Genomic DNA, 14,686 nt, shown 5'->3' with positions numbered 1-14,686 from the left:
GTTTTGGTGATACCATTTTAGGCCTTTAGGGAGGTTTTCGGGGATGCTTCTTAGCAGCTTCCTTTCTTTCTGATTTTGCTGCTTCTAATAATGCATGGAGTATCTCTTGAAAGGCTCTGAAAGGACAGAATCCCTGTCCCTATGATATTTCAACTGAGATCCTGCAGTCCAGCACGATTCTGAGATTTAAGACTTATTGAAACCAAGAGCGTTCCAATGGACACAGTTCACTGTTGTGTTGCATTACAGTTATAAACAAGTCAAAATGTTATCCCCCCAAAAGCCTAGAAGTGTATATGGAAAACAGACATACTCTGAGTTGAGATTTTTCTCCAAATATGTAAAGAGCAGCTTGTCGCTTGAGGAGTCGGTTCTGCAAATAGGCACTGCTGCTGGTGTATGAAGGTGAACCATCTTTTCCTGCTAATCTTGCACCCACATCAAGGAATGGCATCTGAGTGCTGATAAATCGACCACTAGAACGCAGGCTGGCCCACACACCTTCATAAAAATTAAACATGTAATGAAATATTTTGCATTTCCGCATGCATGAGGTTTTCAAATTAAATTTATATGCTGCCTCCCAATGCCTCTGGGCAGTTGCAAATGTCCTATGTGTATATTACTTTGAAACATATTTGCATTGCTATTATAATCAATTACATTACATATAACATACCTGCTCTGAATTGATAACTATGATTGACCATAATAATCACATTCAAATCACCTCATGTTTAATACTTTATGAAGCTCCCATTTCTGTATATTCAGCTGGCTGTAGATATTGTGCAATCACATTACCTAGAACCAGTGTGCCTCTTTTAAGTGAAGTAAATTAATTTGCATTGGGATTAGAGAACAGAAAAAAGCAGTTACTAATTAATATGATGCTGTTGGCATATATGCCATTATAAAACCACTTCCTATATTGCTACTAACATTAGTACACTGAACTTGGGCCATGTGATTTCTTATTCCTCAGGCACTAAGACTGAAGTTAGTCATATGATCGGAGCAATCTAGCTGATGCCAGAAATATGCTACCATTACAGTGTAGATGGTCATTACATGTAATAGAGATAAGTGGATTCTACTGTTTCCCATCAATGGTTCCTCAACTCTTCTGGCCCTAGAAAACTGTAATGTGAAGTAACATGCTCTTTGAAAACAGCAAGTGTATTAAAATATAAGTCATGTTTGGTCTGAGGGTCACTGCTCAACAAAATTAGTAATGCATCTGAGAATTCCAGATCAATTGATATTATTACTGAGAAACTGTATTATAGCAACAGACATGATTAAAAAGTAATGAAGTGTTGCCACACAAATATTGCTGACTTTTAGTGATGAAACTGAAGACGGTAAACTATTATTTAAAGTAATCTCCGAAATAAAGAAAATGGTAAGCAATCTTTATTATTACTAATAAATAATTAAATAATCAGTTGCCATTCAAGAACATTAGATGACAAAATGATCACATTATACATTTCTTAAAAAATAATAATAATGAAAGAAGTCTAAAACAAAGCATCACTTCCCCTTTTGCCATTATTAAAACAGGGCTTGATTATACCTTGCACTACATAAAAAGCAATGATTGCAGATTGAAAAACACATGCAGATTACATTTGCCAGTGAAGGGTTACAGTGATTAAAGTATATATAGGTAAGTTTCAAATCTCTTGTGATCATAAGATAATACTTAAAACAAGCTAATAGATATATGGACTCTATTTTATCTTATAATTTAGATGTTTATTCCCTTTTTAATAACTATTAGTATTTATGTGAGCAAGAGTACTTGTGTATCAAAAGTTCTTCATGATTTAGTTTTTCGGTAAGTGAACAGAGTATAAACATTATGCAATAAACATAATGCTTATGGCCTGTCAGTTATATTTCATGCCTAAGCAAACCAAACTAGTTTCTTTAATGTGCATTGATACACATAATAAAAGAGGTGGTAAATTTAGATTCTTTCTAATTTGGAATTTGTATGAATCATTCATCATTGTACCCAACCACTGGCAGTTATCAGTAAGGGCAGGAGGAAAAGGAAAAGCAATGGGGAGGACATTGCAATAAAGCAGTCATAGCAAATTGAACAGAAAAAAAGAAAGATTACTTGAATATTTCTACTGCTCTGATTATGATAAAAATAATGGCTTGTAACATTTGAGTTTTAACAGCTAGCATCAAGGATTCAATCTCTAAATCAAGCTGCAAGGAGAAAAAGTGTAGATCAGTTGTCATATAGGATAACATTTATGGCACTGTAGTAAATGCAGACATGCATAACAGCCACGTGACAGTGAATTGTACCAATTGGAAGAGTGTCCACTATGAAAACCAATTCTGGAAAAATATATCAGTTCAAAATTCACAATTATCACTATTACTTGTTGTTATTGGTAGTAGAATAAAATCAATGAAGGGTGAAAGATCAAACAAATGTATCTCTGTATCTCTTTATTTCAAGCACCATGCAAACCATGTGTTTGTGCAATCAAATTATTAACATGCAAAATTTTGGTTTTGTTGAGCCTATTCTATAGCACTAGTACATTGACTATTAAACATAATATCCAGTCTTACAGTATCTAGCTGATTAAATCATGCTGTATAATGGAGCTGTATATTTAAATAGAAATTCACTGAAATGACTTCTGATTCTTAAGGAAAAGCATTTTAGCTTTGATTTTAAATTTTTCTAGCATTAAAGGTAAAGGTAAAGGTTCCCCTGCACATGCGTGCTAGTCGTTTCCGACTCTAGGGGCCGGTGCTCATCTCCGTTTCAAAGCCGAAGAGCCAGCGCTTGTCCGAGGACATCTCCGTGGTCATGTGGCCGGCATGACTAGACGCCAAAGGCGCACGGAACGCTGTTACCTTCCCACCGTAGTGGTCCCTATTTTTCTACTTGCATTTTTACGTGCTTTCGAACTGCTAGGTGGGCAGAAGCTGGGACGAGTAACAGGCGCTCACTCTGTTATGCGGCACTCGGGATTCGACCCGCCAAACTGCCGACCTTCTGATCGACAAGCTCAGCGTCCTAGCCCACTGAGCCACCGCATCCCTGAGCCACCGCATCCTTTTCTAGCATTAGAAAAGCATTAAATAATTTGAGAGCAACAAGAAATGTCATTCCTTTTGAAACGTTTTATTCCACTAATGTTACAATTTAATAAATATTTAGGTGGCTGAAGGTTAACCTGGATGTTCAACTTTGCTCATACACTTGAATAAGTATCCTATAATTCAAACCTAAGTCAAAGACTTTATTTCTAGCAATTTTTACTGTATTCTTAGATGCAATCATTTGTTCACAAAAACTTTGCAATCTGACAGCCTTATTAACAGATTCATAAGGAAGGGTGGCAGAATTCTTGTCTTTTAAATATTGACTTAATTTTTAAAAATAAAGGCAGTGTTTTAAATTGTTTAAAACTGACCAAGAAAGTACTCCAGTAAGATGTTTCTGCCAACTAAGGCAGTTTTCTTCTGTTTTTGTATTCTTTATAATTCTTTATAATCAAGACAGAGAACATATTAAAAAATGGGTATCTTCCATTCATGCTAAATGGCAAAGATGATAAATGACAAAAATATTACATCAGTCAAGAACATTCACATAGCATTTAATTGCACTTAATTATGCTGATAGTTGTAATCACTCTAAATACGGCTTCCTTGCTTATGGTTCTGATTTTTTCCCCCTTGAGATTTCCTAGAAATGGAATGCTTTTATATGAAATCTACATTATATAGTCAGCTAATATACGCAATCTTCTGAAAGTAAGACTACAAATAAGTATTAATATCATAATGTTTTGAAAAGATATTTCATCCCAAAATATAAAAATGTTGCCAAGAAAGTTCTAAATTAAATACGAGGCTGAATTCACAGTTACTGTTACAGTAAATTGCTTCTTTTTGGTACTCCTGGCATTATGGAGGTAAATTGTCATGTGAAAGAAGAAAAAAAGTGAATATATTTTGTTTCAACCCCCAGCATGTTTCATTATTATATTAAGATTTTATGAGAGCAATGACTGGGAGAGAAATTACTTAATTACACAGAAGGAAAATTATTGCTATCTGAGATTTATCTTACTGTTCTGTGGGGAACCCTAAATATTTTTTGGACTGCTTACAGAATAAATCTAGGCAAGCTTTTGGTGACTTTGGCAACTACATTTTTCCAATACGATGCGTATGAATCTCCTACATGCTGTCATAGGCATTCCAACCAATACAATGACTGGTCTTAGTAGAAGCTAGTGGAAACATGTCTACTCTATGATTCTACTCTATTAGTAAACAAAACTCTTCTCAGGCTGACACTATAGAGTACTGCTATAGTGAATCCATACCATTACACCTAATCTATCCCAAATAAAATAAGTTTGACTTCCAAATTCAGCACTGTCTGTAATTTGTTATATTAGAGATAGTAGAAAAAGAAGTAGATAGAAATCTACTGGCAGATTCTGGGTGAGTTGCAGTAGATGATAAAATATTTAAACTCCTATCAATAGAAACAACAAAAAACAGCTATTGCTTTCTAAATTATGTATCGGTAAGAAACTTCAGAGTAGCCAGTTGTGATTTGTGCAAAAACTATTAAATCTGAGCTCAATTTAATTCTAAGAATAACTCTAACTTTGAAGACATTTTGTCTTTAAGCGTCAGTCTTAACAAGTGAAACCTTTGTTATTATTATTATTATTATTATTATTATTATTTATTGCATTTATATACCGCCCTTTCCCTGTTATAAGCTTATTTGTCAGTTGTCACTCTTGATCTACCACACATGATAAATTATAAATTTTAGGGCATTGTTACAATAAAGGATTTATTATATTTAAAAAAAACCTCTTCCATTAGTTTCTAATCTATTCATTATTAAAACATTATCATCTATAATCAATTTAGACAGAAATTACTTTTATTATTACTTTAATGATCCACATTTGTGATTGTGCAGAAAATAGCTGCTGGAAATCATGGCTATTCTATTTTATGAAGAGAAAGCACTGTCCTCAAATGATCTGTATGTACTTTCATATTCTGTGCATGTGGTCAAATATTGAATGTAAATGTTATGACAGATGGCCTACCTAGAATTCCACCTAAAATATGTTCTTTTTAAAAAAATGTTTATATTTATTTAATATATAAAAATATGTTCATGGCATCTCCCATCTGATAAAATGTCCACAGTTGAAATCTAGAAAAACATAATTGTTACCAGTCCTTATTGCTGATGCAAAAAACCCCCAAATGACAATAACTATATGCATATTCGTTTGCATATGCAATCTTTATTTCAAAATGCATACTCATGTATTTATGTGCAGATCAGGCAATTTTAATAAAAAGTTGTAATTTGTGTGTGTATAATGCAATTAAGTGAGGCAAAATGCAAGAATAACCCTTACATCCATGGGTAGGCTTTGAACTAGTCTTACTAACCTCCTCGAGCAAAGCTATTGGATAGATTTACATCCAAATGTCCTGGCACTACCTGCTTAAACACAGTAGACATTCTTGAAGCCCTCCTTTCAGTGCCTAAAGTCAGTCAAAAAGAATGGAGAGATTAAATGTAAAATATCATTCAAGTTGACACATTACCTATATATATTACCCTAATTCGAACCCTGTAGTTGAAAACAAAAATGACACATATATAGAAATATTCTTTTAATGGTTCGTTTATCTAGCTGCTGCCACTTTTCCACATTTAAGAGACATTACACATAATTAGGAATAGCAAGTATACATTTGCAGCATCACAGGAAGTTAGGCATGGCTGACACAATCAAAGTATTTAACAACAAATGAAGCAAAGCATGCACAATTGGTGACGGGGTTATGTTATGAAAAAGCCAGAATTTAGATACACTTGATTTCACCAACTGATTAAGCCAAATGGACAAACTTGGCAAGTTGCATGCTCCTGTATCTAAAACAGCAGCGTTACCTTTGTTTGAACCCTACAGGTTTCATCACATGACAACTGAAATAGAATATTAATGCATTTCTTAATGGCTTTATCCAGACCTATTCTGCAAAAAGCATATCACATTTTAACCTTTCACCTTCAAGACATATTTATATGTATGTTGATAAAGCTATGTTAAGCATTTCAAATTGCTTGTAAATTTCTAATAGATCTAAAGTACTGTTCACGTATGTGACACAGAATTTCACTAGCTAGCAATTTTAATTAAGTTCAAAGTATTTTACTTTTATATTTTACATGAGAAGTATACTTGCAAAAATTTCAGAGATAAATCAGCTACCTAGGCAATGATTTATTAAGGCAATGAGAGAATATAATGTGAAAATCAAACTAGAAGAAAGTTCATTATAAGTATAACATTTTCTTTTTAAATGTTGGATTTTAACAAAACTATCCAAAAGGATCATATTACCTGGAGATAAAGCAATTGCTGGTCTGATGGTAAGAGTATTATTACCATTCAATTTGCAATGGACAGAAATTGCATTCAGTAAGGCTTGAAGGTATTTTTCTTGTTCTATGCTGCTTGATGATTCAAGTGATGTAGGAGCTATGCAAACAAATGCAGGAAACAGATTATACTCTTGATTTGTACAGCACATTTCACTTCTCTAAAATGAAAACAGCATCCAATTGATGTATTTATTTAGTTACCTGAAATCTGCTCTTGTGATTCTGGGCAGATAAAATAATTATAACTACTCAAATTAAAAATAAAATTGAATAAATAAAAACTAAATACAGGAAACAGATTATAAATTCATCCCAGCATGGATAAGACATATAAACATCTATCACTGTGAAAGTAATATGAGGCAATTTTAGGGTTAATTATTCTGCCTGCAGATGAAATCAAAACATAAATATTAATGAAGAATGCTGCCTCTAAAATATCCTCATGAAGATACCTTTACTCTTCCAGTAGGTACAATATAATGTTATTTATGGATACACAAGCATTTTCTGCTCTTCCATATATTGTTCTCCCACTGGCCTACTCATATGAGCATGAATAAACAGCGATGCATGCTCTGAAAAGGATTCAGAAGAAATGCTTTGGACTCATGGAAGCATAGCACCACTCTGCTGTTTATTAAAGAAACTCACTTTAGGAGGGCTTTTGCACAAGCCTGGAAAAAAAAAGATGCAGCTGTTTTATGGAACTGATTCAATTAACTCACAAAGCAGCCATACTTTTTCTTCAGGCTTATGAAGAAGCCTGGAAAAAAGGAACATTTTACTGAAAAGCAAAGAGGAACCAAGACTCATATGATGATTGAAGCACTACCTAATCATTTCCAAAATATACCTGAAACTATGCAGCAAATTTAATAAATAAATGGCCATATCTCAATAGAGGTGCAAACATCCAGAGAACCTGAATATGGCAAATAATGTCTAAAAAGATTAAGGTTTTAATTTAGGTTTTTGTTCTAACATTCACTATTGTCTGTTTAGAGCCTGGTTACTACTTTTTTTAATCCTTATTTCAATTCAACATTTTCTTCCTCTTTTTCCCCCTGTATTTATTATTCACTTTTACTAATTTTTCAATTTCACCTTTCACTCCTTTTTTTTCCTCCAATCTTTCCCTGGGTTTCTAAGCACTGTATATATTTTTGCCCCAAGCAAGCAAGACTCAGTTTGAAAACAGTTCTAGAATGTCTTTCAATCTTAGGCTTTGTTCTCTGGAAGATCTGAAGGAGTAGCAAGAAACCACTGAGTAATCACAACCAGTAAATCACTCATTGGATAAAGGGTTCTGAGGAAAAAGGCTAGAAGTGTTCTGTTTGTATATAGTTTGGCTTAAGCAAACAATGACTTTGAGACTGGTTTGTTCTTGGGGCAAATCCAAAGTCCTTGGTGATACATTTCCCCCCCCCCCCCAATTGCTCAATTCTTGCAGTTAAACACGTGAAAGTACTACATGGACATACCAACAAAAGGAAAGATTTGTAGATTAATGACATTGAAGAATTTTCTTTTATTGTGTGGATACATTCAAAGCACAAACGCATACAAAGCAGTACAGTATTCTCAGGATAATGCTGGAAGTATTTAAGCAATTAAAATCTATTCACATCTTAAATTATTGAACGATTCATGGCTTATGTAACTTGCACATAACTATTCATTTCTTTATTATCCTCTTCAAAAATTCCATAGGGCAAGTTTTTTCAAGCAGGCTAATAATGTCAATTGGTTACCAAAGCACAGAATAAACCATATTCACACTCTTACCTCATACAACAAATACTGATTTTCATTTTAGTTCACTGCCTAGCAAATAGTCACATCTGTGGAATGTGTGGTAGGCAGTGAGGGTTGATGAGTAAGAGACATTATATGTATGATAAGTTTTTATTGAATTTATATACTGCCATTTTCCCGTAGGACTCAGGGCGGTTTACAAAGTATTTAAAAACATCAATACAATACAAGAGTTAAAAACAGTTAAAATAATTAAATTTGATCACTGAGGGGAAAAAAAAACTCTCAGCCTGGGCTGGAAAGCTCGAAGAGCCAGGTCTTCAGGTCCCGGCGGAATGACCGAAGGTCGGGGGCAGTCCTAAGCTCCACGGGCAGCTGGTTCCAAAGGGCAGGTGCACCCACTGAGAAGGCCCTCCCCCTGGGTGTTATCCGCCAGCAGTCTTTTACAGGCGGCACCCTGAGAAGGCCCTCCAAGTGGGAGCGCACAGGATGAAGGGAACTTGATGCCGGCAGTAGGTGTTCCCTCAAATATCCCGGACCAAAGCCATTTAGGGCTTTATAGGTCATCACCAGCACCTTGAATCTCACCTGGAGGGCAACCGGAAGCCAATGTAGCTCGCGGAGTAGAGGTGTTACATGGGAGTATCGGGAAACCCCCATCACAACTCACGCAGCAGCATTCTGCACCAGCTGAAGCCTCCGAGTGGTCCTCGAGGGCAGCCCCATATAGAGAGTGTTGCAGTAGTCCAACCGGGAGGTCACGAGTGCATGGGTGACTGTGTGTAGGGAATCTCGGTCCAGATAGGGTCGCAACTGGCGCACCAGGCAAACCTGGGCAAAAGCCCCTCTGGTCACGGATCCTATGTGATCTTCAAAATTGAGCCGTGAATCCAGGAGGACGCCCAAGTTGGATTTAGCTAGGCAACATGTCCTCTGTTTACATGGCAGAGATGATCAGGAGTTAAGCTCAAAAATGAGTGAAACAATAAATATTTTTCTCTTATTCCCTAAAAGTTATAACAAGATCGAACCTTAATAATTTTGCATTTATTACATATAGGTTCCATGATACATGATACACTAGGATAATTTACCCCATTCAACTTCCCTCCAAGTGCATTTTAACTACCAGTACATTTTACCTGTGTGGAGATTAACATCTGGAGACACTTGTTTGGAGAAAGTATTAGGTTTTTTTTAGAAAGACCTAAAGTATTTGTAAAGACTGGCACAATGTAATAAAAACTGATGATATAAACACCTTCCCATTCTATGGGATTATTCATACAAAACATAACCTCACCTGAGGTTTGTGTATTTTGTGATTTGAAAAGGCCAACAACTCCTTTCCCATGGAAACCACCAGCTCGAAACAGGAATGTACTTGTTTTTGAGTTTTTCCAACATACCACAGGCAAGCGATTGTGTCGATAGCAGCGAGCTACTCTCTGCAGGCTGCTGTCCTGTACGCACTGAGGTACCACTAGCAATCCTGGGTAACTGGAATAAAGTGAAAAAGGGGAAGACATACAATGGAATTGGTTATAAAGAAAAGCTAATGTGACTTCTCATTACAAAATTCTCCTGGTCAGTTTCCAGTATAACAACAGATTAGACACTGTGTGAACTTAGAACTTCTGAAAACTCCAAGAGCTAATAAACACCTTTGTTCTGACACCGAGAAGCAGTGGCAACAACCCAAACAAGACCACCTAACACATCAACATATCACCTCTTTCTGTTTTAACAGATATTTCCAGTCTAGGGTAATTTCCTGTCAAATCTGCCATAGCCCAAAGAGTCAGAAGCCCACTATTCATTGGACTGTCTAAAACCTGTTGGGGTGTGTGTGTGTGTTCTTGTTTATAAATCTTCCCACACAATAAGCTTTTAAAAATATATACTGTATATGCATTGTAAACTACTTCAGGAAAAAAACGGCATGCTTAAACGTTTAGCAATTTTTCATCATTTTAACTTGATCAATATTAAAGTAAGCTTTTTGTCCCTTTTCAGGAAGCAGGTTCAAAAACATTACTTTCATACAATTGAATATGTAAAATAGATTCTATTACCTGCTCGCTATTGAGAAGTCAAGATATCAGCCCTCCCCCACAAGTGACTTTCTGCTGGTAGACTTTTCCCTTTGGTTCTTTTCAGCAGTTCCTTTTCAGTCCAGATTTCCTACAATTTGCTAATGGCATTAATACCATTTTTTTTATTGGTAGGGTTATGTTCTGTAGTAAGGTAAGCATTGCAATCCTCCAGAAGTGACAATTTTAATGGAAACAATATTTTTATAGGAGATTGATGAAAATATTTTTACTTCAACAGCTTATTTTAACCTACTATTTCCTTTACAAAACAGAGCACCAATACACAGTATTTCATAAATATTGGCTGGGAACAGCCAATAATTATTGGCAGCCAAGTCAAAAATTCTGACTGCCAAGTTCTTGCCTATCTTTTTCTTTTCCAATCTGACTAGTGCTGATCACATATGCTGTGATTTATTTTCAGTTATAGTCAGTAAAATTCTCCACTAATTTGTACTGATCCAAAGTAGGAAAGATGTTCTACTATAAGTGCCTCATGCATGTAATTGCCAAATGCCTTTATATTTCTTCCAAACTCTAGAGGTAGGAATGGGCAGAGCTGAATGCACAGGTGTCTTTATTGTTCGTACTCAACTCTGCAGGTTCAAAATTAAGGAACGTTTTTATTATTATTTTTCCACGTTAAGTAATTAAAAAGAAGGAATCTTGGTCATACTTGCTCTTGTCAGCACAATTCTTAACATATTATTGGATTAAGTATTAAAATAAAGGTTATTAGAAACAATAATTTAATGCAACTCATGCCCTTGGGTCCTTTTCTTCATTCTGCTGAATTGGCCCAGTAATTCTATCTCTATGTTTTGCTCTAACAGCTTCATTATATTATTTTTATTTATAATTATATTAATATGTTGTATAATAGAAGGCATCTTTAGCATCATACAAAAGTAAGGCAGTCACTACAGAAACCAATAAAAAATAACATGTATATTTCATACTTGTCCACAACTAACTGTTTATAAGTATTTACTTTCTATGAACAAAAAAGTTTAGATGTTCCAAATGTAACACAATCAATATTTTGGCCTTGAGAAGAAATGAACTCCAGCTTGCCACAAAATCTGTTTAATGCTGTAGCATACAAATAGCTGATTATATAACTTTTTTTTAAAAAAAATATTCAGCTGAAAAGTTTTGTTCAAGTTTTCCAACGAGATTCTAGAGTTTTGGAACATTTTTTAATAACTTGAATTTGGATGAAAGTATCTGTGGTTATTTGTGCATATATGAAAATAAACACATTTAAAATATTTCTGATGATCTGTATGTTTTGGAAATACACAACACAAACTTGCATATTAAACACAGTTTTAAAAAATAAAGTAATTAAGCTCTTATGAAAGTAGTACATTCCCAAGGGTGGTTGCAAAATTCACTGGATGTTTTTCTTTTTCATATTCCAATGACTGATTCAAATGTACTGGAGATTTTTTCCTGTACACCATTGTATAAATGATCTGCCTAAGATGCCTTTTACACAACTAATGTTAGCAATAGTGTTATAATTTCTAAAATGTACAATAAAACCTATTTAATTTGAATAAAGTCATATAGGTACGCTTCCTGGAAGAGATAGGATTCTGAAAGAAGAGGAAAAGGAATAAAAATACTAGTGAAGTAGCTGAAACTCTGGGCCCCATTCTTTCACCTCTCCAGGACCCCTTTTAATTAAGCATTAAGCATTTGTCTTTATTCAACACCAACTCAAAAACGCTTACTGTATTTCCATGATACTGTCTGCTTGGGCAACAAAGCCATTTTTTTCTGGATCTATTGCAATTCAATTCATTCAGCCATTTATGATGCTGCAAATTCAAGTGAGGTTTCCTCCAGCCTAAAGTTTTTATTTTATTTTAATTCCATTTATATCCCGCCCTTCTCCGAAGACTCAGGGCGGCTTACAAGCTTAGCAGTAAGTTGGGAGCTCTGTGTAAGTTTTCACAGGTCATTGTTAGCAGACAACCTGATCTTAACAATATTAGTCTATTTCATGCAGTCGATTAAAAAAACACTGCTTTGTTTTGCCTGTTTATATCAATATCAAAGTCTTCTCTCACCCAACTTTTCAGTCTCTAGCTACGTGTGAGCTATCATTCTACATATAGAGATACACACAGAGAGAGATTTAACACCAAAATCAAGGATGAAACTGTTCTTGAATGAAAGTTCCTGGATGCAAAATGAACAAATTTGGTAAAAATATTTAAGTATTTGAAATAGATAGGCAGTTAAAAATATATTGCTTTCTGAGGCTGAGAACAGTTCTCACAAAGATATAGTGAGGGGAAAAAAACTTTTAAAAACTTTTTAAAAACTTTAAAAAAAACTCTACAAGGGCAGTGATCCATTTTCAGCAGCAATCTCTCTTCTCTCTGGTAGGCCACTGTCAACAAATTAAAAACAAAACAAAAACAGAACTACAGTAGTTAAGTACTGGGTAAAAAGTACAAAGGGAGCAGCACAACAGACACTTATGCTTATAAAGGGAAATTACTCAGTGACTGATAACATTCCTAAACTATCCATCTGAAACCAGTCTGTAGTGTTTAAATAGTTGTAATGGGAAGATTATGAGTATCTAAACAAATGCCGACAAAAAAAAAATTGGCAGTTTTATTGAGCAGTCTTTATGGTTGCTAAATCCTAGAAATCCTAACTTCTGACTATACCCTTAACTCTTAATATTTTCTATATACATCAGATTCTACATCAAAAAATTTTAAAATCTAAAGTGTTTTATTTGCTGATAAACATTAATCAAATTAGTATTGCAATGAGAAAAATTGTAGATCAAATAATTTTAAAATGTTGGTATCTCATGAATGACTGCACACAGATGATAATCTAGTTATCAACAAACTAAATCTTCTCTTGTTTAGAAATATAAGGGTCCAATTACTGATCCAATTAGATTAACACCATATCATATTCAGTGAATTGAAGCACTGTCTTTCCTAATCCAATCTGCAGATGTCAGGAATTTTATTTGAGATTTTTTACAAACAAACCCTCTGCTTTTATACTGAGCTAGAAGTCTTCCCTCCACAGAGATAAAGAATGTTTTTTTCAGCCATTTGCAATATAGACTAAAAATTGTGACAAGTGGATCATGTAACTTAAAAGGTAAAGGTAAAGGTTCGCCTGCACATGTGTGCTAGTCGTTTCCAACTCTAGGAGCCGGTGCTCATCTCCGTTTCAAAGCCGAAGAGCCAGCGCTTGTCCGAGGACGTCTCCGTGGTCCATGTGGCCGGCATGACTAGACACCAAAGGCGCACGGAACGCTGTTACCTTCCCACCATAGTGGTCCCTATTTTTCTACTAGCATTTTTTACGTGCTTTCGAACTGCTAGGTTGGCAGAAGCTGGGACGAGTAACAGGCGCTCACTCTGTTACGCGGCACTTGGGATTCGACCCACCAAACTGCCGACCTTCTGATCGACAAGCTCAGAGTCCTAACCCACTGAGCCACCACGTCCCTTCTTCATGTAACTTAGATCTATGTTAATAAGTAAGCTGGCTTACCTTCTGCAAAGGGAATACATCCTGTTTAAAGCTGTTATTCGAAAGTATTCTGTTTTTGAACGTGAAGAACTATTACTGATAGTTCCTAACCCCAAACGCTGATAGTCTCTAAAACAAGCTCTTTCCACTAGCTGCTCCATTGTTGATTTTTCGGATGCTTTCAAAGTACCACCCATGTGCATTTCACTGTCATCTGAAACTAAAGGTGCAATAATTTTAGTAGCTTAGCGTATAGTGACTTGTGTAACAAGACAGTGGCAAAAAAGGGGCTCCAATCTATTATTACCTGAGACATCATCTTCTTCATTCCATCCAGGACGATTTGCCCTTTCCTCTATGATCGTTCCTGTCTTTTTTTTTAGTAAGTGCTGCCGGCCAATTGTCATTTTCCCTGCACGTTTTGCTCCTTTTACAATTGTTTTTGAAAGAGTGCTAAATTCAGAAAAAAGTAAAAATATTTGTACTTTTGCTGAATGAGAACGCTAGCAACTGTACATTCTCCTCTTTCCTCCAAAATGTTTGTGTTGAGCTTTACTTCAATGAGTGGCATACTATAGAGTCCCCATGCCTACTATTATGCCCAGAAGTTTAGCTTTCACAAACCATTTTCATGTGTGTACCTTAAACAGACATTCAGAACGCATTTCCTCTTTCAATAATCAGAAATACAGACGTGTGGGTTGATCACAGTAAATGCCCTATTATTTTACTTGTTCATTTTCATGTGTGTACCTTAAACAGACATTCAGAATGCATTTCCTCTTTCAATAATCAGAAATACAGACGTGTGGGTTGATCACAGTAA

At 35.3% G+C, this 14,686-nt stretch overlaps 1 protein-coding gene across 2 annotated transcripts in view; it reads right to left on the bottom strand.

Annotated features, from left to right (window-relative positions):
• Window positions 1-14,686, bottom strand: part of SBF2 (SET binding factor 2) — a 248,125-nt gene that overhangs the window by 39,532 nt on the left and 193,907 nt on the right. The window contains exons 25-30 of one of the 2 annotated variants that reach the window (XM_081335708.1): window positions 14,168-14,313; window positions 13,882-14,080; window positions 9,546-9,742; window positions 6,444-6,581; window positions 5,482-5,577; window positions 314-501 (exon numbers count right to left, since the gene is read on the bottom strand). In XM_081335708.1, coding sequence (XP_081191834.1) covers window positions 314-501; window positions 5,482-5,577; window positions 6,444-6,581; window positions 9,546-9,742; window positions 13,882-14,080; window positions 14,168-14,313 — 964 coding nt within the window. The remainder of the gene's footprint in view (window positions 1-313; window positions 502-5,481; window positions 5,578-6,443; window positions 6,582-9,545; window positions 9,743-13,881; window positions 14,081-14,167; window positions 14,314-14,686) is intronic. The other variant, XM_081335707.1, reaches the window with a different exon arrangement.

Source organism: Vipera berus, assembly GCF_964194415.1.
Source record: "Vipera berus genome assembly, chromosome: 1".
NCBI lineage: Eukaryota > Metazoa > Chordata > Lepidosauria > Squamata > Viperidae > Vipera > Vipera berus.
The sequence above is the reverse complement of the archived record's forward strand: the minus strand, read 5'-3'. Positions and strand labels throughout refer to the sequence as shown.